General features: G+C 44.4%; 1 protein-coding gene across 1 annotated transcript in view; it reads right to left on the minus strand.

Moving 5' to 3' along the window:
• MED13L (mediator complex subunit 13 like) overlaps window positions 1-27,998 on the minus strand; it is a 174,489-nt gene that overhangs the window by 63,471 nt on the left and 83,020 nt on the right. Inside the window, exon 5 of the mRNA XM_017831317.1 lies at window positions 24,098-24,181. Within this exon, the coding sequence (XP_017686806.1) occupies window positions 24,098-24,181 (84 nt within the window). The remainder of the gene's footprint in view (window positions 1-24,097; window positions 24,182-27,998) is intronic.

Genomic DNA, 27,998 nt, shown 5'->3' on the forward strand with positions numbered 1-27,998 from the left:
AATTTCATTATTTCAAACGGGTCGCTGAGACTTGGCAGGATTTTCCTCAAGGTCAGAAACATTCCCTTCGTGCTTTCAATTAAATGCTGCTAAATTTTGAGTGATTTATAGGGTGAAGAAAAAGTAAACAACCACTTCCCAGTTCTGGTTCCTCCTCCCCCTGCCCAGTAACTTGACAGCCTGCCAAAATTTCTGAACATTTAAACTCAAGTGTGTGCTATTGCTGTTCTCATCCTATTCCTGAAGAATCCAGAAAGGGAGAAAACACAGGTGCTACCAGTGAAAAACGTGGGAGAAGGGAAACGAGTGAGACTGAAACCACAGTGATACCCTTGAGCACAGTCTGCAGCTTCGGGATCCAAGTTTTTCCTGTCTAGCCTGGAGAAAATGTCTCAGAGCACGATTAAAAAATGGAACCACAAGAAAAGGAGCTGTACACCCATTTCCTCTGCTCTTGTTTTTCACATCAGCAACAGTCTCTTCAAACTTCGGTCTCTGTGTTGGCACATCTTCCCCTCCGTGGGGTGGGGAACCATCCCGTGCCATGTGCACTGTCACCCTGCACTGGGTGTGCTCCCAGAGCTCTGATCCACAGCCCAGCAGCGAGAGAACAAGTTCTATCCCACTATCCCGCTGCTCCAAGGGAAGGAGAGCTCCCTGCAGAAAGCAGGGATTGCTCTGTTTGGCACCTGAAGACAGGCAGTGTCCTTAACACTGTGTTTACTCCCCCGGGAAGGGGGAGGTCGCTTCCTTTTGAAATCATCCCGGTAAACGGTGGGATTGCTCAGGAGGCTGATTCCTATCGGGAAACCCGAGCGGGTTTGGGAGGGTGTGGGTACAACAGGCTGCACAATCCCAGCGCTGTTCCCCCCGGGATGCCAGGCCTCCCTCAGGCTCCGGGACACCCGTGGGCACACACCCCCGCCTCAGGTCTGAGCACCAGCGGCTGCTGCACTGGAATATTGCCGGCCAAAAGGACACGTGGATGGGGGCGAGCAGGAGAGCACGGCTCCGAGGGAAGGTGTCCCACACATCCTTTGTGTGGGACAGGCTGAGGACGAACGAAGGAACACCGAAATTCCTGCCCTTCCCTCAGCTCGGGGCTGCCCACCCATCGACCAGCAGAGAAACAAAGCCCTCCTCTGTCGCTGCTCAGCGACCCGGCAACAAACCCCCTGCAAAACCAGACTGGGTCAGGTGCCACCGAAGGGCTGGAGACGCAGGGACACCGTTATTTACCATTATTTACCATTATTTACCATTATTTACCGATGTGCACAAAAAGGTACCACCGAGGTCCTTTCTCCGGTCCCAAATCCCCCCTGACCCCCCTGCCAGCCCCAGCCCACGGACACACGAACGGCACAAAGGGCAACTCCACACTCACATGCCACTCCAGAACTTGAGTCTAACACGTAACAGGTAATTGTTTGCCCCAAAACCAGTCAATTTAACAGAACAGCAAACTTCAGAATGGCCAAAAGCGCAACAAAGAATGGTTAAAAAGTGCTACAAGAGCCACCCTGAAAGGAGGAATTGTTTTCTTAGCGCTGGTTTTCTTTTTAGTTATTTTTTAAAGGAATTAATCAGAGGGAGAAGGTTCTCTCAGTGGTCCAGCTGAGAAAAAAAATTCTGACTGGATTTGACCTTTTTGGGCAGGCAGAAAATATGAACTGTAAAACAGGCTACCAAGTTGAGGAGACACAGAAAAAAGGACAATATTAAGCTTGTAAAATATACTTCTTTTTAGTGAGGGAAAAATCAAGATGCTTATTTTGGATAGTGGGCAGTTCTGTCTGTGGGATTTTGCTGTGTTTGGGGGTTTTTTGTGTGTTTTCTTGGTTTGTTTGGTTTTTCTTTGAGAGGGGGGTTGGCTGGGTCACTGTTGGGGAGTTTTTTGAGCCCTTGACTCTAAGTGCAGCCTGGCAGAGCTTGGGAGGGTGTTACAGCTTGAAGGCCCAAACCTCTCTTCCTACTTGCCATCTTTATTATTAAACCTGTCAGAACAAACCCAACCGATTCCATGTTTATTAACATTTCTCTGTGCATGTGACAAACACAGAATTCCCTTGTACAGAAAAGAAAAAGACCAGAAAGAGACCTAATCTTCATTTATATAGTTGAACATGGAGCACAGGTTGGACTTACATTGGGGCAGAGGTCGCAAAATCTTAAATTTATTAAAATAATCCTTTTTTTAATACAAAATCAGAGCATAAGGAGACATTATTGGGCTGAAACACCTTTAATCTCTGGATTAAAATGTGAATTATTGTTGTTATATTTTCAATTCCTGACACAGCAGATTCCCCACTGCCAGAATCCCATACAATTACTGCTTGAGAACCACCTTCCCACGTTCTTTCCCTACTCCCCACCTCAATAATAATGGGTACAAAATAAAGATAAACTTAGAATGCTGCCTCATCTCAGATTGGCCTTTCTCTCCTCTCCTGGAAAATGGATTTTTCCAGTCTGTCTCCTTTCTTGACTCCAGTCTCCTCCATCTCACTGAACCAAGGGCCACCAGAAGCACCTTCATGGATTTCTGTGGCATTTTGTGATTCAGAATCTCCTGTCTCCCATCACAGGATAATACCACGCATGTAATTCAGAGTAAGTCTGTTTGTTGGGAATGCACTTTCAAAGAACATCACACGGTGTGTCCAAGAGCAGGGAATGTGTCAGGAGCTAGGAAACATCTCCCTGCCTTCCTGCTGAGAGCTCTGCTTGTTAGACACAGCACTGAGACATTTATGTCTTATTTTGTGACTCTCTCCCAGGAACAGACTCCAGAAAGCACCTTCCTCTGTGACAGAGGAGATGAAACAATGCCTCTGGAGTCACTGCTGGAATTGCCTTTCTGTGCTTCAAACAGCCCCGGAGGAACAGAAAGGGAAACTGCTCTGAAGGAACGTGTCACCCCACTAAAGCCATCGTTTGCAAACAACATCTCCTGTTCCAGGGAAGAAAAACAACAAAGGCTCTGCCGTTATGGAAAAGGTGAAACAAGCCCAAGGCTCTGGAATCGCTCAGTCAGCCCAAACAGACACTCAGTGACCAAGCAAAACCCCCAAACTGAAGCACGTGTTTTCCTGTTCCTTCTGATCCTCTGCTTCAGCAACAAAACCCCAAAGCAGGAGCAGGAAATCACTCCTCAGACACGTCCATCAAGTGACATTTGTGTGGTTTCACTGCACCAAGGCAAAAATGATGGCACTGGGGCAGGAAATCCTTTAGGATTTGGCAAACACTGTCCACAGGGAGGTGGACAAGCAATAAACAGCTTCACAGGAGACTTTGCTTCTCCTTCATCCCCTCCACAGCACTGGCTGCCAACACCCACAGGCCAAACTGCACTCATGGGCTGTCTGTGCTCCCCAATAAATAAAGATTTGTGCACCCCAATAAATAAATAAAAATATGTTTCTTCATCAGCATTTGTCCAAACCACTAGAATTTTATTCAGTTAAGATTTAATTTAAGCTCAGCAATGATCTGTATCCATAATAAAACTGGATTTGTTAGTCCCACCCCCAGCACAGAACTGTGCACTGCCCCAGGGGAGTGACTCCGGCATCCACTTGGAACTAGAGCAGGAGAACACCAGAATCCCACTCCTACCCATGAAAGGGAAAATGCTGGATATATGAATGAATGAATTCAAAGAATTTCTGCAAAAACAGAGGATTGGCAGTTAATGAGAGAAAGGAGAGCCTTGAAGGGCAAGGCTGGATGACTGGAATTGAAAGACTGGAGCAGGGAAAGGAGATGGATTCCTGTTCTCACCTCGTCATTGGAACTCTGGTCATAAACAAGCACTTAGACTTCAGTACACAACTAAACTACATCTACATTTCTCAGTGAAATAAAGCTTATTAAGCAACTTCATAAAGCCCACTGAGAATTCAAAAGGACAAAAAACCAACCAAGGGGCAGAACAGTCACGATCCTGAGGAAGCAAAAGATCACCCACCACGTCCAGGGCCCAAAGGAGCAGAAGCAGCAGGTGAAGTTATTAAATGTTACCCTCCTCCAATCGTCAGCAACAGAATTGGAATCATTTAAACTTCCAAAAGAAAGAAAAACCCCACTTCCCACCCCCAACACAACCTACAGCTGCATTAACCAGAGGCAGGAGGGATTTCACACCTTGGTGTTCCCGTGGCCTATAAAGATCCAAGTCTCTACATTATTTCCCCTCTTTAAGACACTTGTTAGTTAAGACATTTTTTATTTAAGACAGGCTTTCAGAGGGGAAAAAAAAAAAGTTTCCCGAGAGTACAGAATTTTACACAGTCCTTATGCAAAAATTAAGTGTAAAATTATCGTTCATTAATATTAAAACCTAACAAGTGAGGGGTTTTGCCACACTGGCCAATAATACATAAGTGACAGAAGTTGTGAACGTCGTCTGTTCAGCCAGCCAGCAATTTGCAACAAGTACCAGCAACGAGACAATTTGTTTCTGTCAGGGTGTGGGAACAACACAGAAACCTCTAAAAGCTACACATTTGTATTTTACACACACAGCACTTTCAACAGGTACCTGCTACAGGGGAAAAAAAAATCCCAACAATAAAAATTAAATGTGTTTGTGAAAATACACGATATATTCGGATGTAAAGACTGTTTTTGTCACACAGCTCCCAAGGGAGAGCTGTCCCCAAAATCCTGCAGGAATCTCCTGCTCCACCCCAGCAGAAGTGCTGCATAAGTTCTGTAAAGGCTGGAAGCTCAACTAAATGTTCCATGTATCCTTCCACAAGGAAGTTTTAGTCCACAGTGGTGGAAGGTGATATTCTGATCTCATCCCACAGGGAAGCTGCTCCTTCTGATCCTCCTGAGAAGGTGCAGAAGGAGTCAAGAGACTGGGGAACAGCTCCTCTCACTCCACACATCCTGGCACTTCTCACTCTTTTCACTGATTTCTTCTTGGGGAAAAAAACCAGCAAAACACCAAGAGAACGAATGGGATGACCCAGCTTAAGCTGAGAAGAGCAGGGAACACTTAGAGAGGCTTTTCAGGTGTAAAAATGCTGAGGAAACCCAGCCAACCCCCGGGAACATTTTGTGACATAAGGAGCAAAGCTCCAGTCCCTCATCTCCAAAGGCGCTGGCAAAAGCCCCACTGGAAATGAGTTTGTATGACCAAACAGTTCTCTTCTTTTGCTAATACAAGTTCTCAAACCTGCTTCAAACTGTTTGAATATTCTTGCAAATTAAAGCCTTGCCAGCATCAGACAGGTTTGGTGGCTCATTTCTTCATTCAGAGGGAGATTTTCCAGTAATTCTGCGTGTGGAGTCACCAAAGTCACCGTCTGAGGTGGGGATGGTGAGGTTCATGTCAACCTTTCCACTGCACAGCCCAGTGACTGCTGAAAACAAGATTTCCACCTTAACCTTTTAAACACCTTGTCTGTGAGAACACACACACAGAGATCACACAGAGCTCGTGTGAACTGCAGGAATGAGGTCACCTAAGGGGAAAAACCAACACAACACTGGCTGTGAAACACTGTGTCTGCCTGGGCTTTGGGAAGAGGGACGTCCAGCATCTTTGTGCAGGACAGAATTACTGGACTAAAGCACAGAATGGTTTCCCAGTGCTGGGAGAACTGGGAATGTCTCTCCCAGCAGTGCCCTGCTGCAGGGAACAGCCAGCAGTGCAGCTCCCTCCCTGGGAGCTGGTGCCCGGCCCTGGCACAGCACACACACTGCAACTGCTGCCAAAAACCCAACCAGATGAAACTATTTACACACTGGCTCCTGTACAGCTTTATTTTTTCCTAACAAAGCTATACCAAGACTCTTAAAGTCCCCCAAAACACGTGCCTCACGAGAACTTTGTAGTTAACTGTGTTTTCCCTCGCAATTATTCTGCTGTAACAGGCTGATGGTAAGTAGTGCACCAGTGATCCGAGACAGCCCTAAAATTTCCATTTCTAAACCTCTCTCCATAAAGCAGAAAGGATTTCAATTTTCCAGCAGCCACGGGAATTCAAAGGAGCAGAGCTGGGGGGGGGGGATCACTTCAGATGGATGCCAAGTTTTATTACATGTGGAAGTCTGAAAGAAATCTAAATCTAGGAAAACTCTTTAGAAACAAGGCACAGTCTGGTTTTGTCAAAAGCTGCACAGATTTAATACCAAGGTAAGACAGTGCCAGCAAATGGCTTTAGCAGGTTCTGTTTTCCTTGTGCTGGGATCAGTCCATGAGCTGAGTGTGAGGGAAGACTTCCTTCAGGGTTGAAAGGGTAATTTAGTTTCTAAGGTCCATTAATTTCTTGGCTTCTCTGCCCAGCCTGCTCATTAGTGTGAAGTGCAGTGACGAGTTTTAGGATATGGAAGTTGAAACAGCATCTCCAAAATTCCTTCACAAAACGACTGCAAAACCTCTCTCGGAATTAGCAGAGCTTTGAGATGGTTTTGATCCAGAATTCAGACTGCTGGCCTGCATCAATAACCACTGTTACCTTTAAGAACGATCCAAAGTCAGTTAATTAATTACAGTATTAATGGCTCCTCACGATTATCCATCAGCATTTGCACCAACAGGCTCCAAACAGACAAACCAGTTTCACTTCAGCTGAATTGGTAACAGATGGAGAAGATACATTACCCTCAATCACAAGGTTAAACAGATAATTATGAAAAAACACCCTCAAGTGTTGGATATTATCTGATCCTATTAATGTTGCCCTGACAGAGCAACACAGCTGAGCAGAGGAACCAGGAGAATTATTTAGGTCACTTGAAGGAACAGATTTCTCTCGGATTTCTTGCCTTCCAGAAGCACAGGCTGCACCCCCGTGCTGAGGCAGACACAGACCTGGGGGGGTTGTGTCTGCCTCCCCCTCTGCACTGGGATCAACCACCACCAGGATTTGACCCTCCTCTTCCAGAGGGCAGCGTGAAAAACAGGTCTGCATTTCATTCTCTCGGCCTGTTGAAGCCAAATTTTGTCCTACGCCTTTGTATTCTCCTCCTGTAAGGCACCAACAAGAGCCAACCCTCCTCACGTGGAATTAAGTGGTTAAAAAAAGGATAAAAACGTGAAAGCACAAGGAGTAGTCGGAAAAAAAAATTAGGATTCTGCTTCCTGTATTCCCACCTGTACCTTGGGGCAAGGTCCTTCATTTTCTTTTTTTTTTTTTGTTGGAGCCCACCTTCCACCTCAATGTTTAAAGTAGATTCTCAGCAGAATAAAGGAAAAATTGAAGTAAAAGCAGACATACATTTTAAAAACAGTTGAATTCAACCACTTCCTGGGGTTTGGCTGCTTGACAAAAGAATACAAATTCACCAATTCCTGCAATCCAAGGTGTGTATCCCAGAACTTCCCACACCACTCCTGCCTAAGCCCGACATTCCACTCCTGGAAAAGGTGGCTGTTCCCTGCAGTGGGTCAGAAATGCTGTTTTCCTTAAAGTTTTCTACAACAAGCTCCCACAGCTCTCCCAAAATTAAAATAACCTGGCTGGGACAGCTCAGTTAACATTTTTCAGCCATTAGAAAATGTTTTCCTAATGCTTCTGTTGAAAGACATAATTTTAATTAAAAAAAAATAAATCATTAAGATTCTTAATATGCTACTGTCTGTTAAGAGGACTTGGTCAGAGCAAGTGGCAAACAAGAAAAACCTAAATATTGACTGAAACTGTGTTACCTGGCTACAACATTTCTCATGTAAATGAAGCTCCCAAAAATATGATTATATATTTGAAGTGCTCCTTGAAACGTATTGTATAAAAAAGCAAAGTAATCTCATGAAATCAATTAGGAAAAAAAGAAATAATGCAACAGTTACCACTATATTTCTAAATGCACATACACTCCCCATCTACCACCAATCCCAAATAATCTCCTGGACAAAACCTAAAAGGACACGGGGAGGAGGGAGGAAGCAGCAAACTCCCTTCATCCTGGGAGCAAATCCAGCCAAGCACATTCCTAAGTGTGCTTAGGGATTTAATGGCATTTGGGGAAGGTGTAAGTTTGCATAGGTACAGGGCTGGTATAAAATTAACGAGCTAATCACAAACCCAAGGGAATGTAAGTCTTTGGGGTGAGAGGGATCCCCAATTCCCATTAACACCCCTCCAGGAGGGCTGGAGTGCTCTGGCAGTGGGAAGTGCAGCAGTGAGTTGAGGCAGGTTAAACCTCCCCAGCAGCCCAGCTCAGCCTGCAGACACAGCTCAGCCCTCCCAGCAGTAACAATCCCAACAAAGCTGCCCAGTTTTCCCTGGAGATGTGATTCCACACTCGAGGATCACTGGGAGGCTGCTGGGGAGGGAAAAGAATCTCTTTGAAGCTGCTCCCGGGTTTGGAATGTGCCAGTGAAGACTGTCCCCTAATTCAGGCAGACAGGGGAGCAAGGACAGGACTTTAAACAATCCTGTGGTTCCGGTGGAATGTGAGATCCCGGAATTATGAGCAACTCAAGTGGTTTTTAAATCAGATCTCGGAGGAATCAAACTGCAGGCGAGGGGGGCAGAGGACTGTGGAACCAGCAGGCAGCACATCCAACCCTTGGGACCTCTCTCCTCTCCTGACTGCCCCTCGTGCAGGACCCCCTTGCCCTGGGCATTACTGATGTGCATCGTTTGTGCTCACTGTGAGAAATCCCCCCAAACCCAACCCCATCCCTGACCACTGCTCTCACTGGGGGTCCCTGCTCACAAGGCTCCCCTCAACCCTACACCAGCCCCTCTGCACTTCCAGTAACTCATTGGAAAGAAAAAAAAATAAAACAAAACCCTAAACAGCAGTTAATTATTTCTTTGCTGTCTGTTTTTTTAATTTTTAAGACACCTTTCTGCTGTGTTTGATTTTTGTTTGCAGTCAGTGACATTAGGTTATGGGGGGCACTGGGACAGCAGGGCCGTGGTTGGGGTTTCCCAGCACCAACCCACACAAGTGTAATTTAATTCTTCAACCACACCTATAAGAATGTTTTATAAGTTGGGGTTTTTTATAAGTAACCCCAATGGAACTGTTCACTACAAACTGAACTAATAGTGAAGTATTTACCACACATTGATCTTTAAGCAAAACCATTTGGCTCAGGAAGTTTAAATTAATTCTAACTGATGTTATTGGGGTTTTTGTAGAAAATTTTTACAGGGGAAAAAAACATTCGTTTATCCAACTACAAAACAGAAGAGCAGCTCTGTATATGCATTTTGGTTTGCAACTAAAAATAGCTGAAAATCACCCTTCCTAACAAAAAAATCCAGTTAAAAAGAACAGCAGCAACACATATCAACCTATACAAATGATGTCGTGTGTGTGCACGTGCAGCAAGGATCCCAGGAGCAGAGCCCGGGCACCCACAGACATCACATTTTTGTCCTGTTTTTACAGTTCATTTCAGCAGAAAGGGCCTCTAAGCTGGTAAACAAAGCAAAAACCCAAGGGGTTGTTAAAAAGATAATCACATGCAGACGTGTCGTCTGTGTCAAGGCAGAGCCGGAATGTTTGAACACCCCCTGCTCGGTGCCATTCCTTGGAAGGGGGAAGGAGAACATCCCTGGAAACGCTTCCCCTGCACGGAGGGAAAGCCCCTCCCACGGGGTCAGCTTTGCACGGTCAGCAAAAAAGAAAGTAAAAGCAGCTTGGCAGCCCCTGTTCTCCGGGGAGGGCTGACTACCAGGCCGTTAGGTAGTCCCAGAGGTTATTTTATAGCCAGCAAAGCCCCTGGGTAATAAAGAATGAGCCCAACTGCCACGGGCAGCTTTGCAGGAAATGGTGTGAAACAATGACAGATGCTCCAGGATTGTTTCCAAACAAGAAAGGCAGGAAGAGCAGGGTGGCAGCTCAGGGGGGTTTTTGCCCCCCAACCACATTCCCTCACATGCTGACAGAAACTGTGCATAATAATTGTATTTTGAGATTGTGCACACACACACACAGAGCCTGTGAATGCAGAGCAGAATAATTGTGCCCACAACCAACCAGTTTAACAAATATGTATTTCTCTTGCCACTCTCAGAAACAGTTGGCCAAGCCTTCCTCATTGAGCAGGAATTACCTGACAAGCTGACTGTGAAGGAGAGCTCACAGGAGAGACAAAATTAAAACTTTCATATGAAACTTCCCCAAAAAGTTTAAGTACTTTTCAAAAAAACACTCCGGCGTTTAAAATACTAAATATCTCACAAGCCCTCAGCTGGATTTAGTGTCCTTTACTCCCTTCTGAACACAGGACTTGCATCACCCACCAACTTCAGAGCTAGATTTTAACAGCAATTGGTTGCTGTAAGATGGAAAAATACACCAAGCAGGATCCTAAAGAAACAAATGATGCCCAGCTCCTCTAAACCAAACACTGAGTGGGTGCCTGATCGTGTCAGGCAGCCCCCCAAGCAGTTACCTGCATGTTAAATCCCAGAAATCCTATTCACTGCCCCCCAAAAACAAGTTTCTCCAGAGTCTCAACTACAACAACAAAAAAAATATCTGACAGATTTTGGACCTGTGGCAGCGAGATGATTGTTCAGCCAGGGTGTCAATGTGCTGCTTCTGGCAGGATGACGCTGCTCTGGTTATTTTGCAGAGCCATCTGACTGTTTAACAAACATGTCTGAGTCTCTCCCATCTCCCGGTTGTGTGTATAACTAACCACAGCTTTGTCTTGCTTAATGTATGTTGACATTTCCAGCGTGGTTGTTACTATAAACTGCTTTAATCTATTTATTTGCTTTAAAACGCGCTACCAACGCAGTACGTAAAAATTCACTCGACTGGCTTTTATAGGCACCTTTGGAAAAAGTAATAATATTTAAAAGCCTAACAGTAAAAATCACATCAATAAAGTCAGCTTAAGCGCTTTTCCAAAGCAAGTAGTGGAATTTCAGTGCAGGAGCATCTGCAAAGTGTAAAGACAGGTGAAATTACTGCTGTAAGCACTTCAGTTGGGATTCTCATTGCTCGTTAACACTTACAGAAAATATCACTTCGGGCCAGATTATTCCTTCAAATTATAAGCTTCTTCATTTAAAGAATATTGCTTATCCCTCTTAGAAGGTATCTGAAATTTTGAACGTGACTCGAGCAAAACAAAACCCCAGCAAGGCAACACCCTCATCCCCAGATCTCTGCTGTGACAGGATAATGTACAAGGATTGACTAGTTTGTTTTTCAGCTCAGAGTAAATCATCTCCACTCATGCAAAACCGTCACTCAAACCTGGGACATCAAATGGAGTTCTCTTTTTATACTCTTGAACTGGTAATTTCCATCCAAAATGAATCTTCAGAGATCATAAATGCTCCATAAAGGGAAAATGGAGATACAGCTGGAATTACCCCAGTGTGTGTGACAGGACTGGGAGCATCCAGGGCTTTGTAAGGACAGTGGCCCTGAGAAACACGAAGCACAGCAGAAAATCCTGCTCCACTGCCCCCTTTATTACATCAAATAGTCACTGCAACAGAGCAGAGATTTGGAATCATTAACAGCATCAGTGTTACCTCCTGTAAATAAAACCACCCTGGGATGCACAGGGTGGGGGGCAGGATAATTAAACTCACTGGCTGGTAGAATTCCTTAATCAACTCTTCTACGGGATTTAATTCCTTCACTCAGAACAGCTTTTTCTGTGGTGACTTCCATCAGTGACACGTTTATTCCTCTGCTGGTTTTTCCCCTCCACACACGTGCTGTAGGTCTGCACTACACAGCTCTGTGTGGGTAGTTCAGTCAGTGCTCCAGCTTACTTTAATTAGTTCTTTTAATTCTCTCATTTATACAAACACTACAGCTACTTAAGTGCCTCTCCTGAGATCACTTACCCTGCTTTGATTCCTCCCCGGCATCCACACACAGCCCCTCACTTAACTCTGCATTTAAAAGAAACGTCACAATTGCTAAACCTAAATAATGAGAATGGGGGGGGGGCAGGAAACAGCAAAATAACAAGTTTTAGTACTACTGTGATGCTGGGGAAATACGAAAATTAGAATTCGAGGCAAAGAACTGCAATAGAAACTTCACAAGAGGCAGTGATTGGATGAGGGGAAAGAAAATTAACAGGGGGGGGAAAAAAACCCTAAAAAACCCCTCACGAACGAAATTCAACACAAATAAACACAAAGAAACAGAGCAGGAGGAAAAAAATAATAATTCCACAAAAAGGTAATTACATAGAAATAGCTGAAAAATAATTGCATAAAAATAATAATTCCATAAAAAGGTAATTACATAGAAATATCTAAAAATAATTACATAAAATAATAATTCCACAAAAAGATAATTACATAGAAATAGCTGAAAAATAATTGCATAAAAATAATAATTCCATAAAAAGTCTTCATTGTGAAGGAGATGAACTGAGCAGGGAGAGAGCAGACATGTACTAAAATCAAAAGGATTGAGACCCAAAGGGATAGTTACATTCTCTCCTTCACACAGGAACAGGAGCCCAAACACTACACTAATAAATGAAAAAAATTAAACCAAAAACCCCAGCCTTTTTCCACCCGGGGCAGAGATGAGCTATGGTATCAATTACCAACGAGTATTTGTGCAGGCTGAGGTTCTGTGTGGCTTCAAACTCAATTAAACACACAAAAGAAAAATTCATCAACAGTTGTTGAACACAAAAATATGTGGGGCTGCATTGTCAAACCCAGCGGGACGCTGACCAAGTGTACAGAAAAATAACTGTACTCTTGGCACGAGCTGAGAGTCCTCCCCGAGCTGCCCCACTTCTGACCACTGCTGGAGACAACTTGGATGGGAAGGGATAATTCAGGAGGAGTCTCTGGGCCTGTTTCTTTGGAAGGAATCAGAAGCACATAATGGCAGCAGCTTCCTGAAGGGCCCAGGGTAACTGTTGCACTGCTTTGATCTCGCCTGGCTCAGTGTCCATCTGTCTCACGGCTGCTCCACAGCAGGCACAGCCTGATCCTCTTCAGGGAACATCTCCTCTCCTTCCCAAATTAAATCTTTTTCTAGGAATTGGGTGGGGCAGCAAATAATTTCGCTGTGTGTCCCTGTTCTTCAAAACATCAGATACAAATGTGATTTTCAGCAGCACGCAGACGTGCTCCCAAATCAGCTGAAAACCAGCAAAAGGAGAATTCTGTACATCAGACATCCAGTGCCACGTTTTAGACTGTTGGATCCTTCCACAAGGCAAAAAAAAAAAAAAAAAAAGGAAGATATTTTAATGTTCTTCCTTCAGCTTTCCAGTCAGCAGATGGAAATTATATAATTAGATGTACTGACATCATCATCCAAAAAACACTTGCAGTCCCCCGTGTCTTTAACAGCTGGTAACATGAAGAGATTAAAGAGAGATGAGATCCCTCAAAGTAATTTCTGCAGCTTGCTTTGCTCAGGAGACAGAAAATCCCCCTGGCTGGTGGGAAACTCAACCTGCCCCTGAATTACCACCTTGTCCTGCAAGGGTCTGCTCCTCCCAGCCCTGCCACGCTTTGGAATTCCGTGAATCCTTCACGTAGGCACCCACAGCTCCCACTTCTCGTGGACTGACTTCCCCCTTCCCCTCTCCCAGGAGGAAACTCCAAAGGAGGAGTTGTCACCGTGACATTCAAACTGACAGAGGACAAAAATCAGGGAGGGCGAGTGCTCTCCATACAAGTTTCAGTTTTCCCCAGTGTTCCTGTGTCTGGCAGTGCAGTGCTGCACAGAAATACAGCCATCATCACACAGTGCACCCCAAAAACTGCTGGTCACTCCAGAGCTGGGCTCAGAAATCCACACAGACCTTGAACAACAAGGCAAAAAGAAAGGGTGGAGGGAAAAGGGGGAAGGGTCTGGTCACGCAGGAAGAAAACATCTTGCAAGTCCCACAGAGAAGTGACCCACAGAGACATTCCTAAATCCAGTGGTGCAGGAGGAACTGGTGTTGGGTTTTTTCTTACAGATCACCAAGGATCAAAAGGAATGGTCTGAGATCACAGGATCCTTCACCTGGAGAGATGAACCCTGACCAAAATCCTGACAGAAGCAATTCCTCCCACCCCCACTTTCAGGATTTACAGAGCTTTTCTCCTGTGGAATGCAAACTCTTTGTAACACACACAAGCTAGTGCAGAAGTAGTGCCTGAAATCCCGAAGAACAGTCTCCACATCCAAGAGTTCCAACAGCAGGTCTGCAGAGGTGTAATTAGAGCAAAGAGTCTGGAGCACACATTTACCACAGAGCAAAGCCATGGTTTGATCCCTGCTGCACCCCAAGACCCGATGGCAGCAGATGGCAGCAGCAAGCACAGCACTGGGAAAGTTCAGTTTGGGAGACTGGTTTTCTGGGCATCTGGAAAAAAAGGCCTGCTCCTCAGGAATTACTCATTTGCTCAACTGCTTTGTTATCAGGGTAAGGTGTAGAGAGACCAAACACAGCCTGATTTATTGCAGGTATTTTTATGTTCACTGGTTTTCCAGAAACAAAACTTGACACAAATCCCCCGTCTGCCAAGAACAGTGTGAACCAGAGGACCTGACTCCAAACGAGTGGGTCCGTCCCACCCCGAGGGAATTTAGTCAGCTCAGACCCACACACTGCGAGAGAATCCAGCTTTTGTTTTTAAAATACTATCCAGTGTTTGCTCACTTGTCCAGGACTTCTCAACTTCTGAAGTGCACACACTCAGAACATATAAAAGGTCAGTTCTTTGCTAAACTAAGAGCACTTGGAAGTTGCCCAGGGTTTGGGACTGAGGAAGGCCCTGCTCCACACGAGCTCTCTGTGCTGCCCCGGGCTCAGACCACACATAACCTGTGAGATTCAGGCTGAAGGTATGAGGTGTGCTCTCTCTGAGCAGGAGAGGAAGCTTTTTCCTGAGGGTTTGCCCTCAAAGGGCAAAGTCCTTCAACAATTCCCCCCAAAATCTCAGGTTTTGGGAGGTATGCAGGCAGCTGATCACACACCTGCTGCCTGAACCTCTCCCTCCCTCCCCATCCTGCCCCACTCTTTTCCACGAAAAAGCTGATTTTAATTAGATGAGATTTTTCAAAGAGGAAAATTGAAAGCCCAGTCACCAGTCAGTACTTCTTGCTACGACACACTCGGAGAGAGCAGCCAAGAATAACAACCAGTGGCTTCTTGCTGCACTTCCCTGACCCAACTGCACCGTTTGTACCCCCAAACGTGGTGCTGGGACTGCAGCTCCTCCCGCCTGAGCCAGCTTTAAAAATAAATAGTGCTGAGCTCAGAGCAGAGTTTGGTTACAGGGACTACGTAGGAGGAAAGAACGAGCCCTCAGAGGCAAACAGGAGGGAGAAAGGTGGGGAGAAGGAACCCAAAAACCTGAGGGAGCAGGTTCTGTCCTTCCACTGGAGCCACGCTGCCGAATTTTGCTTAAATTGAAGCCAAGAGAGTTCACTAATTACGATGTATTTTTTAAGATGTACCTGCTCTGTGATGGCTGCACATCAGTCCTTCATTTTAGCCTGGCAAAGGAAGGCCCCCAGCTCTGTGCTCATTGTGCAGATGTGGGTTTGTTTGTGTTACTGGGCCCACCCAGAAGAATTGGTCTGTACGGCCTTATTTAGATTATATATGATACATCGAGTGCTCATTCAAGTTTGTTATCTTCCAAACCAGCAGCAAATTTATACCAAAGACAAGCTACTTTAAAACGGCCTTATTATCCTGAATCTGACAAGTTAATAAGACACTAAAAGCATTCACAAGACTAATTCAGCTTTCTCTTCAGCTTTATAAATGGTTCCAGACAATTACCTTTTAAAAATAAGCATTTCCATAATTTTTTGCTATAGCAGTCACAAAACAGTCCATTTATATCACAGAGTCTGGTGATTAATTCTTAAACAAGAGCCCTGGTTGCACAACACCAACGGCTCCTGTGGTGCTGCACAAAGATCCCAGTATTTGGCAGTGTTTTAAACTCCTGCCATGGGCAGGGACACCTCCCACCAGCCCAGGTTACTCCAACCTGGCCTGGGACACTTCCAGGGATCCAGGGGCAGCCACAGCTTCTCTGGGCAACCTGTGCCAGGGCCTCCCCACCCTCAACAGGGAACAATTTCTTCCCAAGATCTAATCTAAACCTACTCCACTCCAGTTTAAAACCATCCCCCCTTGCCCTGTCACTATTTTAGTCCGAGTCTTCAGAAAATAAGGGTTAGCAAAAATTTTTAAGGGAACGTAACTCTCAGAAAACAGAGTTCAAGAATAAATAACCTCCATAACTGTGTTCTGAAACAAAGCTTTATTTCAAGATCAAGTTATTTTAAAGAGGTGTAAAAGTGTCAGAAAAAACAATGCAGTCGATATTGTTCAATGGAATTGCTTTCAACTGCAGTTTTCTTTCCTATTTTTGGAGAGAGACTGAAGAATGTTTTGGCTTTAGGCACCGGTTTTATTTATGAATACGAGGAAGTGTATTTACTTCTGAATTGGACTGAAAACAAATCCTGCAGTGCCACTGTTTCTGCAGAACTTCGAGGAGCACCTACTGCTCACGGGGATTTTAAATCAGCTCAGGGACCAAACCCAGCCTGACTTTCAGAACCCCAAGGTTCTGTGGGGAGGTTCCTGCAGCTGCACCCTCAGTTGGAGCTGTGACAGATTTCAGTGTTCAAAACCAAGGCCCTCCAAATATCTGCAGAAGCCCTTCAGTCAATCCATCACTGATACAGTAAGTGACAACACTCGTGTTTGGCAGCCAGTGCAACTGGGAGCCCTGACAAATCTCATTAGCAGCACATCAGGGGCACTTAGTTTATCCTTTCCATACAGTGCCAACAGGGAGGGTGGAACGAGACAAGGAGCTTAAACATTAGTGGGACTGCACTAATTGGTCACCAAGTCCTGATTAGGCCAAGGCTTCACACAGAATTACTGAAGTTCAAGCATCCCACACAGAAGTGTATCCAAAAACACTTACTGAAGACACCAAGTCGCTTCTGAACTACACAAATAAGGCGTGAAAAATAAAAGAACCAAAAATAGGTAACTCTGATTTTCTTGAACTGCCTGCCCTTTGTACACTCCTAGTCCAAAATATTTTGATCATTTAAATAACTACGTTTTTTAAAAGTTACAAAAGCGTGAAAAATAATCTCTCAATTGCAGGAAATAATGTAAATATTTGGAATATATGTAGACAATCCAGTAACCTCATATACATAAATATTTGTAAGATAAACAATGATGCCCAGAATAATAACTGCAAGAGAAGGTTTTACAACATCCAGAAGTTACAGATGACTAGATCAGCTTTATGTATTTGTTCATTTACATTAATTAAATCAGTAAAAAAGATCTTTAACTTCAATATTCTAGAGATAACTCTTCTGCATTATAAACTGGAATCCACAAAAGTATTTGCCACCATATCCCCCCAAATGGGAAAAGAGGAAACACAAGGGAACATATATCCCAACACCCATATCCTGTATATCCTGGCTTCCTCAGAACCCTACGAGGGGATGGTACTTATAAACATCCACTGAAAATAGGTGGATTCACAGAATCACAGAATCAGCTGGTTTGGAAGGGACCTCTGAGATCAGCAAGTCCAACCCTTGATCCAACCCCGCCGTGGTTCCCAGCCCAGGGCACTGATGCCACATCCAGTCTGTCCTTAAACACCTCCAGGGATGGAGAATCCCCCACTTCCCTGGGCAGCCCATTCCAATGGCTGATCACCCTCTCTGTAAAGAAATTCTTCCCAATATCCAACCTAAACCTCCCCTGGCACAGTTTAAGACCCAGCCCTCTTGTCTTGCTGATAGGAGAGGAGACCAACCCCCCCTGGCTCCCCCCTCCTGTCAGGGAGTTGCAGAGAGTGAGGAGGTCTCCCCTGAGCCTCCTCTTCTCCAGGCTGAGCCCCCCCAGCTCCCTCAGCCTCTCCTCACAGCACTTGTGCTCCAGTCCCTTCCCCAGCCTCGTTGCTCTCCTCTGGACCTGCTCCAGCCCCTCCATGTCCTTCCTGAGCTGAGGGCCCAGAACTGGACACAGCACTCCAGGGGTGGCCTCACCAGCGCTGAGTCCAGGGGAAGAATCACTTCCCTGGACCTGTTGGCCACCCTGTTCCTGAGCCAGGCCAGGATCCATTGGCCTTCTTGGCCACCTGGGCACACTCTGGCTCCTGTTCAGCTTCCAAGTCTGTCAGAAGGAAAAAGGCTTTGGAGCAGGCAGCTCACCAAAATCCAACTGCTGCAAGCCCTGTGAGAGCACCCTGGATGTCAGACTGGCTCGAGCACAGCTCAGGAACACCAGGAACCTTAGGAGGGAGAGGGCACGAGGGAGTTGTTCTTTCCCAGGACAGGAGGGGATAAGGATTGTGGTAAGAACTCCTTTCACAGCAGTGGGTGTTGGTCAGCAGTGCCTGTCTCCTGTGCTGGGGCTCCAGGGGACACAAACACCCGGGGATTACAAACATCCCGGGACAAAACTGCCAGGCCAGGTCACGCTGTGAGTGCCAACCCTGCCCACGCTGGGAATTCCTGCATGGAATGAGGGTCGGAATTCCTGCATGGAATGAGGGTCCCAGGGTCTGTCAGGGACACACAGGCAGTGCAAATGCCAACAGCACTGGGGAATTGCTGCACCCACGCCAGGAGGTCCCTGCAGGAGCAGACCCTCTGTTATCAGCGCTGGGGGAGAAGCAATTCCTGACTCACTCCTATCACCCAAACCCCCCCTCTGATGGGCTGAAGGACCCCCAGCACCTCCCCAGCACCCCCGGGCTTTATCTGGGCTGCCTGGCCTGGGTGATGCTCCCAGCAAACAGCTGGATGAGACACTGCACACCTCCTGAACCAGCTGACTGGGGACACAGCCCAGAGGAGCACGGCTCCAGTGACATCCCACCCCATGCAGGGAGCCCTGCTATTGTTCCCAGGACTTTATCCTGATGGCCAAGCGTCAAGGAATCCAAAGAATCGGTGCCTGGGGTGGCTCTGCTGCTGCCTTTGTAATTAATTCCTTTCCCCTGGGAAGGCAGATGGAAGGCTGGGCCCGGGTGGGAGCTGCAGGATCAGGGTCCCATCACCGAGGGGCTGCACAAACCCCACTCCAACCCCACCGGTGTCCCAAAGCACAGCTGTGCAGGGGCACTGCCAACTGGGGCATTGCCAGGGTGCTCCCTGACAGGGCTCACCAGCTCCGACAAAATGCTGCTTTATTACTTTCATTACTAAATAAAAAAAAAACAATAAAAAGACAATTGAGTACCAAATACCCCTTAATTTATAGCTTATCTAGACAGTTGCTTTGGTGATAAAGCACAGGAACGTTACTATTTTCAGCCCAAAATGCTTTTTTTCCTGCACAGTTTTTTTGCTAATGTTTTCCATCAAGGTTTTTATATACAAGATTCTTGGAATATGACACAGACAGACAAAATAATCCAAGACTACCAGCAGCATATATAACAACAGTATATATATAACATTAAAATGGTAATGAATAGCCTTTCCCAAACCACCCTAACAGCAACCTTAGGTAACCCATAGTTGTTAATAATGTTTTGCTGGTTTTTCTATAAAACATAAACCCACATTATATTGATTAATGATAATAGATTAATATACTTGAATAAAATTATATTAAAGGACTTTAAAATAACTGAACATAAGCATGAACATATTCAGGACACTTTGAAATCACCTTGATATATTTTCAGCTTTTGCTGGAAAATGCATATGAAAAAACACTTATTTTACAATCTGTATTTCAATACTATTCCTTCTGCTAAAATACAAGCACAGACCATGTTCCAGTGGGTTCACTGCCCAAGATTTCAGAGAAGGTAAGAGTTAATTCAGCTTTAGCACACACAAGATTACCAATTAAAATAACACCAGCCAACCACAGATGTAACACAGCAGCTTGGTGTATTGGTTTTACTGAAACCATAAGTAATCCTCAGAAGAAACTCAGCAAAGATGAACAGAACATTTCAGAACTTAAACCTCAAAAATATGAAAATATTTCTCTGGGAACTAAGCCTCTTAAACTGAAATAGAAAAGCTTATTTTTACAGGGGTAGGAAGAATTATTGGAAAATACAGAATACTTCTTATTACTCAGTATTTCCATCACATTTATTTTGACAAGTCAAGAATAAGAACCCATTATTTCAAATTAAGTCAGATTGATTTTTATTATTTTCCTCCCTAGTCTTTCCTCATTTATAATGCTGTTGGCAACACTGTAAATATTTATTTCTCCAGCATCACTGTGCACCATTTTCAAGCAATGTATACGACCACATTACTGATTTTTTTAAAAAAAAAGGTAAAATAGAAGTACACAAACGTGCAGAATCAAAATCATTTACGTGACTTCTTTTTCTCCAAGTGGAGGAAATAAAAACCTCGCTGCACCACACTGTGTGCACACTCAGTGACCATTTCTCAGCTGAGGAATTCAAACCTTAATAAAAAAAAAACAAACAGATCACTTCAGCTTGTTTCACCATGTCATCATTTAATGGAACACCTACACACCGTTTGCCCAAAGGAATTATCTGTGCCCTGCCATGTGCCAGGAGCAAAGCTCCCCGTGGGATTCTGGGTTCCCAATTGCCCCTGGAACAGCTGAGGGAACTTTTTCTTTTGGAAGAGGGGATGACCCATAAATTAGCCAAGCTACGAAAAGCAACAGTTATTTTTTCAGGTGCTCTTTGCATTTAATTAAATTAAAAACAGCTTAAATCATTTGAAGTTGCTCCTGGAGTTTGAACTCTGTTGAACTATACTGAACCAAACTGATTTTCCCCACAATTTCCTACGCACCAAGAAAACCATCACAGAAGTCGTTAGCAAATACTCTCACATAAGGTGATCATAATTTTTTTTTCAATAAGATGTTTTAACATTTTATCGTGGTGCTTTCCCAAAACAAACAAACAAACAAACCCTATACAAGACTTGGACAGGGATTCTGAACAGACTGTGAGGAAGAATTTTCACCCCACAGTGGAAGGCACTATCAATGCCTGGGATCAGACAACTTCTGTGAACTCCAAACTTAAAGATTTCCTTTGGGAAGTTGTGTAGAAAAATAATCAAGTTTGCCATTTTCCCTGGGTAGTGTGGAAGTTATTTAGACACACACAGCTGTAGCACAGACCATAAAACATGCAGAGCTGTTTAGGAAGTGACACATGATATTAAAGATACTCGGGAAAGAAAACCCACAAGTTCTGCACTACATTTCCTGTCAAAAGGGTCTGGTCTGCCCTGTAAAGAAAACAAAACACCACCAGAGAGGGATCTGCCTGGAACTGCCTGTGCTGTCCCCTCCCTGCTCCTGGCAGGGCAGGGAAGCTCACCCTGCAGACAGATCCCGGCAAGGCAGGCCAGGCCCTCTGGTTTCTGAGGCTCCTCTCCCATCCCAGAAGTAGGTCAGGGCCACTGCCACGCTCCACTTCACCCCTGACTTCACTCTGAAATCACAGACCTGCTGCCCTTCCCTCCAGTGCCATTCACAGAACCCACAGCCCCGAAGGGATTCACTCCCTGAATTTACTCCTGTGGGGTTTAACTCCTTCCCTGTTCACTGACACCCAGGCCCAGACTCCTCAGCATGCTCCTGAAATGAAGTCAGTGCCTCTGGATGTTGGACATTTGAGAGGACTAACTCTGCCCCAAGTACAGAAGCACAGTTCTTCGTTCTAATAGTTCTGTTTCTTTGCCAGAGTCAAACCTGCTGCTTTTCACCATTCCAGGGGGTACATATCCATGTGGATCTCTCTCTTTCCACACTCAGGGCATTTTCAAACAGGCATTACCTGCCCTCACCCTTCAGCCTGACCACTGGACACACATGCAGCTTATTTCTAGTGTTTGATATATTAGCACGACTATGAATGATATTTTTTTTAAATACCACTTTTTTTGGTTATGAAGGCATTACCCACAGTGCTGAAGCACCTACACGCTCTCAGCTGGCCCCTTCTTCCTGCCACTGCTCCTGCTTGCTTTGTCTGGAACAACTGGCTGCTTAGAGCAGGAGTTTCAAAAAGAATTTATCTGGAATTAGCAGGAATCAATTTGTGTGAAGATAGCTTTTTGTGCTGTACTGAGAAAGAAAGCTTAAAAGATTAAATAAAAGGTGTCTGGACAGATTAGTCCCCAAAGCCTCCCACTACTTGCTGCTGCTGCTGCCTGCAGGTGACTCTACTGTCCACTTTTGCAGTCTGGACTACCATATTCCAGCAAGATTAGTTAATTCCAATGATATATTTATAGCAGAAAAGTTAACAACCTGAAACAACACACAGCCTATTTCAAATTAGGCCATAGTTATGATTGCTGAATAAGTGCTTTTGAAATGGTGCATATCCAGAGGATCTACAGCAACAAGGACTTTATGGAAAAAACCAGAGAAACCAAACAAACATTATCTTCTTCAAATCAAGAGTCTACCCTTCAACCCTAAAATCCTCAAGGCTGGTTTTATATATGGAATGTTTCAGATACAGACTGAGTTTAACACGAACTCAGGTTTTGTAACATCTTGCAGACCAGATACATTTCTGTGCCTGCTGAACATCCACTTACAAATGCAATCATGCCCTGCAGATCCTGGGTGAGCAATTTGGTGTCACACACACGTAAATCAGACACAGGACCTCCTAATCTGCCAGAATTCTAAGGACACAGTACCCTCCATGCCAGTGCTGCTGCTGTTTTGGACAGACATCATCTCCTGCATCACGTGCCTCGTTTCTTAAATTGATACCCGGCAGGAACAGAGAGGAGGAGACTCACAAGTACATTTAATCTGAGCGCTCAGGCTGCAGTGACGTGGGTAAAGCAAACAGCTTTAGCTGAAAGGAACTGCCTCCCCGTTCCAGAGGCTGGAAGTGACCACTTCTTACGTCACTTGAGGGAATTAATGTTCCAGAAAATTAAGCTCGATGTTGGTGTGATCAGGAAAGCGGCAGGGAAAACACGAGGGAGGAAGGTGGTTACGCACAGCCAGGACAGGGGAAGGTACAAAGAAACCTGGACCTTTCCATGGCTCCTTGCCATCAGACCAATGTGAAATCAGAGGTTACACACACACACAGCGTCAGCCACAAAGCAAACAGCAAAACAAGAGACGGCCCCCTGCTAAGGTAACGCCTTCTGGTTGGAGAAAGGAGGCAGATCCCTGTGTAATTACTGCATTCTCTCAAAAACAACTGCTGCTTCCAAGCACCTGGTTTACACAAGATCTGTTACCGAACGGAGCCAATGGATTGTAGCACTGCACTGTAACACTTCTGTAGTTAAACAGAGCAGAGGGAGAATCACGTGTGATGTGCAGAACGATTTCCACCAGTACCTACACTGCCACCAGACACACTGCTGTGACTGCAGCCGGGCTGGATGAAGAAGTTGCCACCCCACTTCATCTCCACTGCTCATTACCTTCAAATCTCCCAGCATAGCTGCCTGTTTAGTCACTTCCTAACCCAGTTCTGTCAAAATGATTCCCGTTAGAAAATCTGTGTTTCAGCTTAACTCAGATTATTTTTGACAGAACTTGTTTAGCGGATGACTATAAATGCAAGTACCAGAAGATCTGAGAACACTGTAACCTTTAGAGCTGGGAGAGGAAACGGCAGCGAGCGTGGAGCCAGATATCCCCGTTCCATGGTTCTGTGCCTCTGGGAGAAGGGCATTAATCGCCCCTATAGGTCTGATTTGGCAGCTGCCTGAGCACTGGAAGCTGTGTATCAAGGCTGGCATCTCTAAAGGAAATAAATTAGTAAATCTATGGACTGCTTATTTTACTGCTTAAAATGCCAGGTTGGGGTTTAGTGCCCAGAAATTCAAATAATTCGTTACAACTACCTGCAGTTCTGTTGTATAATGAGAGAAACAGGCAGATGCTGCTCAAAAGATATTAATAAATGTGCATTTCTGTGGAGTTAATGGATAAATACCAACCTCGCCCTCGCATCTTAAATTATCATAACAAGGGCTGAAAACCTACTTAATTGCTTTCTATGTGTGACTGATGGGAACACACAGTGTCTGTGATTTTACTTGTTACACAGTAAAAGAAGTGGAAAAACTACCACCAAAAGGCAGCATCAAATTACCATCGTGCAAGATAAAACACAGACATGAGCAGGACCTGACACAGAGATCTCCTTACCTTTTGTTAACAGGCTTCTCATCCTTGTCATAGGGTCTGATGAACCATTTTCCAATCCTCACGAAGTTTTTATCCATCAGGCATCTAGAAAACAATTACAGCAGCAATTACTGGTTACATCTTGAGGTGTCATTAAAAGCAGTCTCTGAAGACAGTGAATCTAAGGGATTAGGCAACCGAATTTCCACCATATCGAAATCAACTTGGTGTTTTTGGGGTTTCACAGAACTTTGCCACTTTCTGTTTTCCCACAGAAGTCACAGAGAACCCCTGTCCCATCACTGATGCTGAACTTCACATCTGGATTCTCCCCTCATCTCTGCCACAACCTTTTCTGCTCAGTGCTGCTTTTTCTGGTGAATGATCCATCATCCTATTTTTCACACTCCTCTTCCTGAACAAAGGCCATTCATTAGCACTGATTCTTTTCTATTCCTCTCAGACTCCACGATAAAGAACATGCACTCCTGTATTTCTGGCATGTCAGGGGTGTAATACAGTATAGGAATGACAGGAAATTGCATTAAGCAAATATTAACAATGAACCATTTTTCCTTCACACGATCCACAGCACGATTTCAGGTGCTGAAACTTCCATAATTACTGTTCCCTCTGTCAGAAAACCTCCCTCCAACAAATACCCTCCCACATCACCGAACCAGAGCGATAAGTCACCATTTTCTGTGATCCCTTTAAAACTTCACACTTTCCTTACAGAAACTACATATCCTGTGGCTCTAAAACAAAAAACCCAACGGAGAGGATTCAAAGTGATCAATAACCAATTTAAATTGCCAAGTTAGGAAGTGCCTGATGCCTTTCTTAAGTCCACCTGTGCAGATGAATCACGCCAGCAATATGCCAGCACTAAGTGTGCTCCACACATTAAACATGCAGTGGAACGCGGTGCCCGAGGGATCACACCCAGGAATTCATTATTAAGGAATATTTTTCAGTCAGGTACTAAATAATATGCTTCAAAAATTCTGAAAAACCGGTCATTTGTTGCTACTGGTTAATAGACAAGCAATATACAAGCTTTACCCACACATTTCACATCTATTCAGTATTTTTTTTTTGTTTAAAAGAAAGAACTGTATTTTTTCGCTTTTCAAAGTTTTCCAATAGTTTGTTCCTATAGCAGTTGCTAGAGACTGGCCAAAACAAAGGGGAAAAAAAATCAAAAATCCCATGAAACGTTCTGGGAAAGTACTTTCTTCAAAGTTTAGAAAAACTGTGTGATATATACTTCAAAAGCACACCTAGAAGACACAGAGAGGAAATGGATGACTGACAACGTAGATACTAATATTCTCCTGATTCTTCTGTATAAACTTGGCAGGGTTTTCCAAAGCTAAAACCGAAGAAAATTCTAACAGCACGTTCTCAATTAAAGCAAAAAGAATCCAGTTCAGCCGAATATACCAATATCTTAAACTGAACATGAAAGCTGAGCCAGCAGAGAGACGTTAGTAGAGAGTAAAAAAAAAAAGAAAAAAGAGCTTCAGTAACTGTTTCCCTAGGAAATATTTGCTATCAGAGTGTCTGTCAGTGCCAGCGTGTTTTATACAAACAAAAGGAAGCCTGTGAAGTTTACATCAGATCCCTAAAGAAAATAATCTGTAGTAGCAAAAACTGTAATAAACTCTCCCCCCTCACACACTCACTTCCACGGCCACATCATTGGGTCTCACCACAGCAGGTTTAACTGCCTCAAACTAATGCTGCTTTCCCAGGGAAAAAAAAAAGTCTTCATGGGTAGATTTGGCCTTAAAAATCAGTCAACCCTCCACGCTGAGCTAAATCAGGGGTTATTTAAGGAATAATCCCATATAAAACGGGAGCCCTGACTGCAGCAGCACGGCTCTGGGATTCGGCCGGGCGAGCAGGTAATGACAGCACCGGGTTATTTTTGCTGCCTAAGCACTAAAGGTAACTATCCTTTCACAGTCAGCTGCAACAATGGACTTGTGTAAAAAAAAAAAACCAAAAAAACCCACCAAAAACCAGGTCATGGAAAGCAGCTATTTAATGATCTGAAATAGGGAGATGAAAGGCTCCTCCCGCAGCACTGCAGCTGTCCCAGCACTTCACTGGGGCTTGACCTCTTGTATTTCTGGTTTTTCCATGAAAAACAAACAAACAAACGACCCGACAAGGGCACACTAATTATTATGAAACAGCACCGTAACATTTTGAGTACTGTTCCCTCAGCTCTTTTAACGTTTTCCATATTGCCAATTAACATAACCGGATAACTAAAGTGGGTACTGAGGGGGGGGAAAAATAACACAAACAGTTGTGCAAACGTCCTTTTTCTTACATTTCCCAGGGTTAAGTTAAAGCAGAAGCTTCTCCTTCCTCCCTGCCCCGCGTTGTCCCCTCAGGTCCCTCACGGCTCCTTCATGAGGGGCAGCTCCCCCCTCACGGCTTCTCCTCCCGCCATTTCCTTCCCGCCACAGCCCTCAGAACCCAAAACAACCCCAAAACCCCCCAAAACCTCAGCCCTGTTACTGCCTCAAAACGGAATTCCAGCCTTCTGCTTTATTAATCGAGCTTTTCCTAAACACAGGAGAGGATGGGTCTTTACAGCGTTAATTTGCTTTTTAGTAAGCCCCGCATGCATATTGCTATTATTTAAAATAATAACTTTAATGTTAACTTTAGATTTGGTATAACAAACAAACAAACAAACAAACAGAGACAAAAAGTGAATAATCTGAAGTAAGTTCAGCCATGACACTGTAAAAAATGTCATCAGGAGAGCGGTGGGACGCTCGCGTCCAAGGGTGAGGGGCTGGGACTGTGGCACGAGTTGTATCAGTTTATCGTGGCAAAAATCCACTTATCGTGACATGAATCATCTCAGGTTATCCTGACAGGAATTGTATCAGCTCATCGTGACAGGGATCACATCAGGTTATCAGGACATGAGCTGAGGCTCTCAGCAAACACCTGAGGTGAGTTACCCGCTGATGCTGAGGAAAACAGAACAGTTCTGCTGCCTCTGCCAGCTGATTTCAGTGAGGTTATTTAAAATAAAACAATCAAAAACTTAATTCACAGGAGGCCCAAAGAATAAAAACAGCCACTGGGAGTCCATGTAACTGGGTACTATACATTAATAAACACATATCAAATCAATTTTCCCTTTTATACTGCAAAGCTATGAAAGAACTAGTGAACGTTCTAGACTTGGAATTTAATGTTTATACTTTTATTCACTCTAAGGACTCTACACCTTTTACAGAAATCCCCTAAAGAGACTGGTGGGATAGAAAATAGGAAATATAGCACTTAATCCTTGCACCTGTGGACATGGCCCCTCAGACTTGCCCCGCTGGCAGACACACAGGGGACACCCCGAGGGGACAGTCACCCTGCTCGTGGGAACATCATACAAACCTCATCACTAACAAACCTACAGCAAAGCAAACAGGGCACTGAACGAGACAAGATCAGGGTATTTGCTTATTTTCTGAAAGAAAAAACAGCCAGTGATGCCTCCTGCAAAACTGCCGTGACACAAAGGTGTGTTGTGTTTTGTAACACAGAGGTGCATTATATTTTAGTATTATTGTTATTGTTAGAACTTCAGAAAAAGTGGGACTAGTCTAATGCAATTTAATTCTGAGGAGATATCCAAATTCCTAAGAACTAAGACATAATATAGGAAGGTCTTGATGGCCTTAAGAACTGCAGAAATAGGAATAATAAAACTCTACAGTCCAAGATGCAACGTCACACACTACAGGCCTAATAACAAGATAATCTTCAGTAAGCTTAACAGTTGATAGCTGGATTAAGAAGAAAAAGCCATAAGTGTATTAACTAATCACAGAATAACTTTGTAGTCAAGTTATATATATATATATATATATATATATATATATATATATAT

The sequence above is a fragment of the Lepidothrix coronata genome, unplaced genomic scaffold, assembly GCF_001604755.1.
Source record: "Lepidothrix coronata isolate B3197 unplaced genomic scaffold, Lepidothrix_coronata-1.0 Scaffold189, whole genome shotgun sequence".
Taxonomy (NCBI): domain Eukaryota; kingdom Metazoa; phylum Chordata; class Aves; order Passeriformes; family Pipridae; genus Lepidothrix; species Lepidothrix coronata.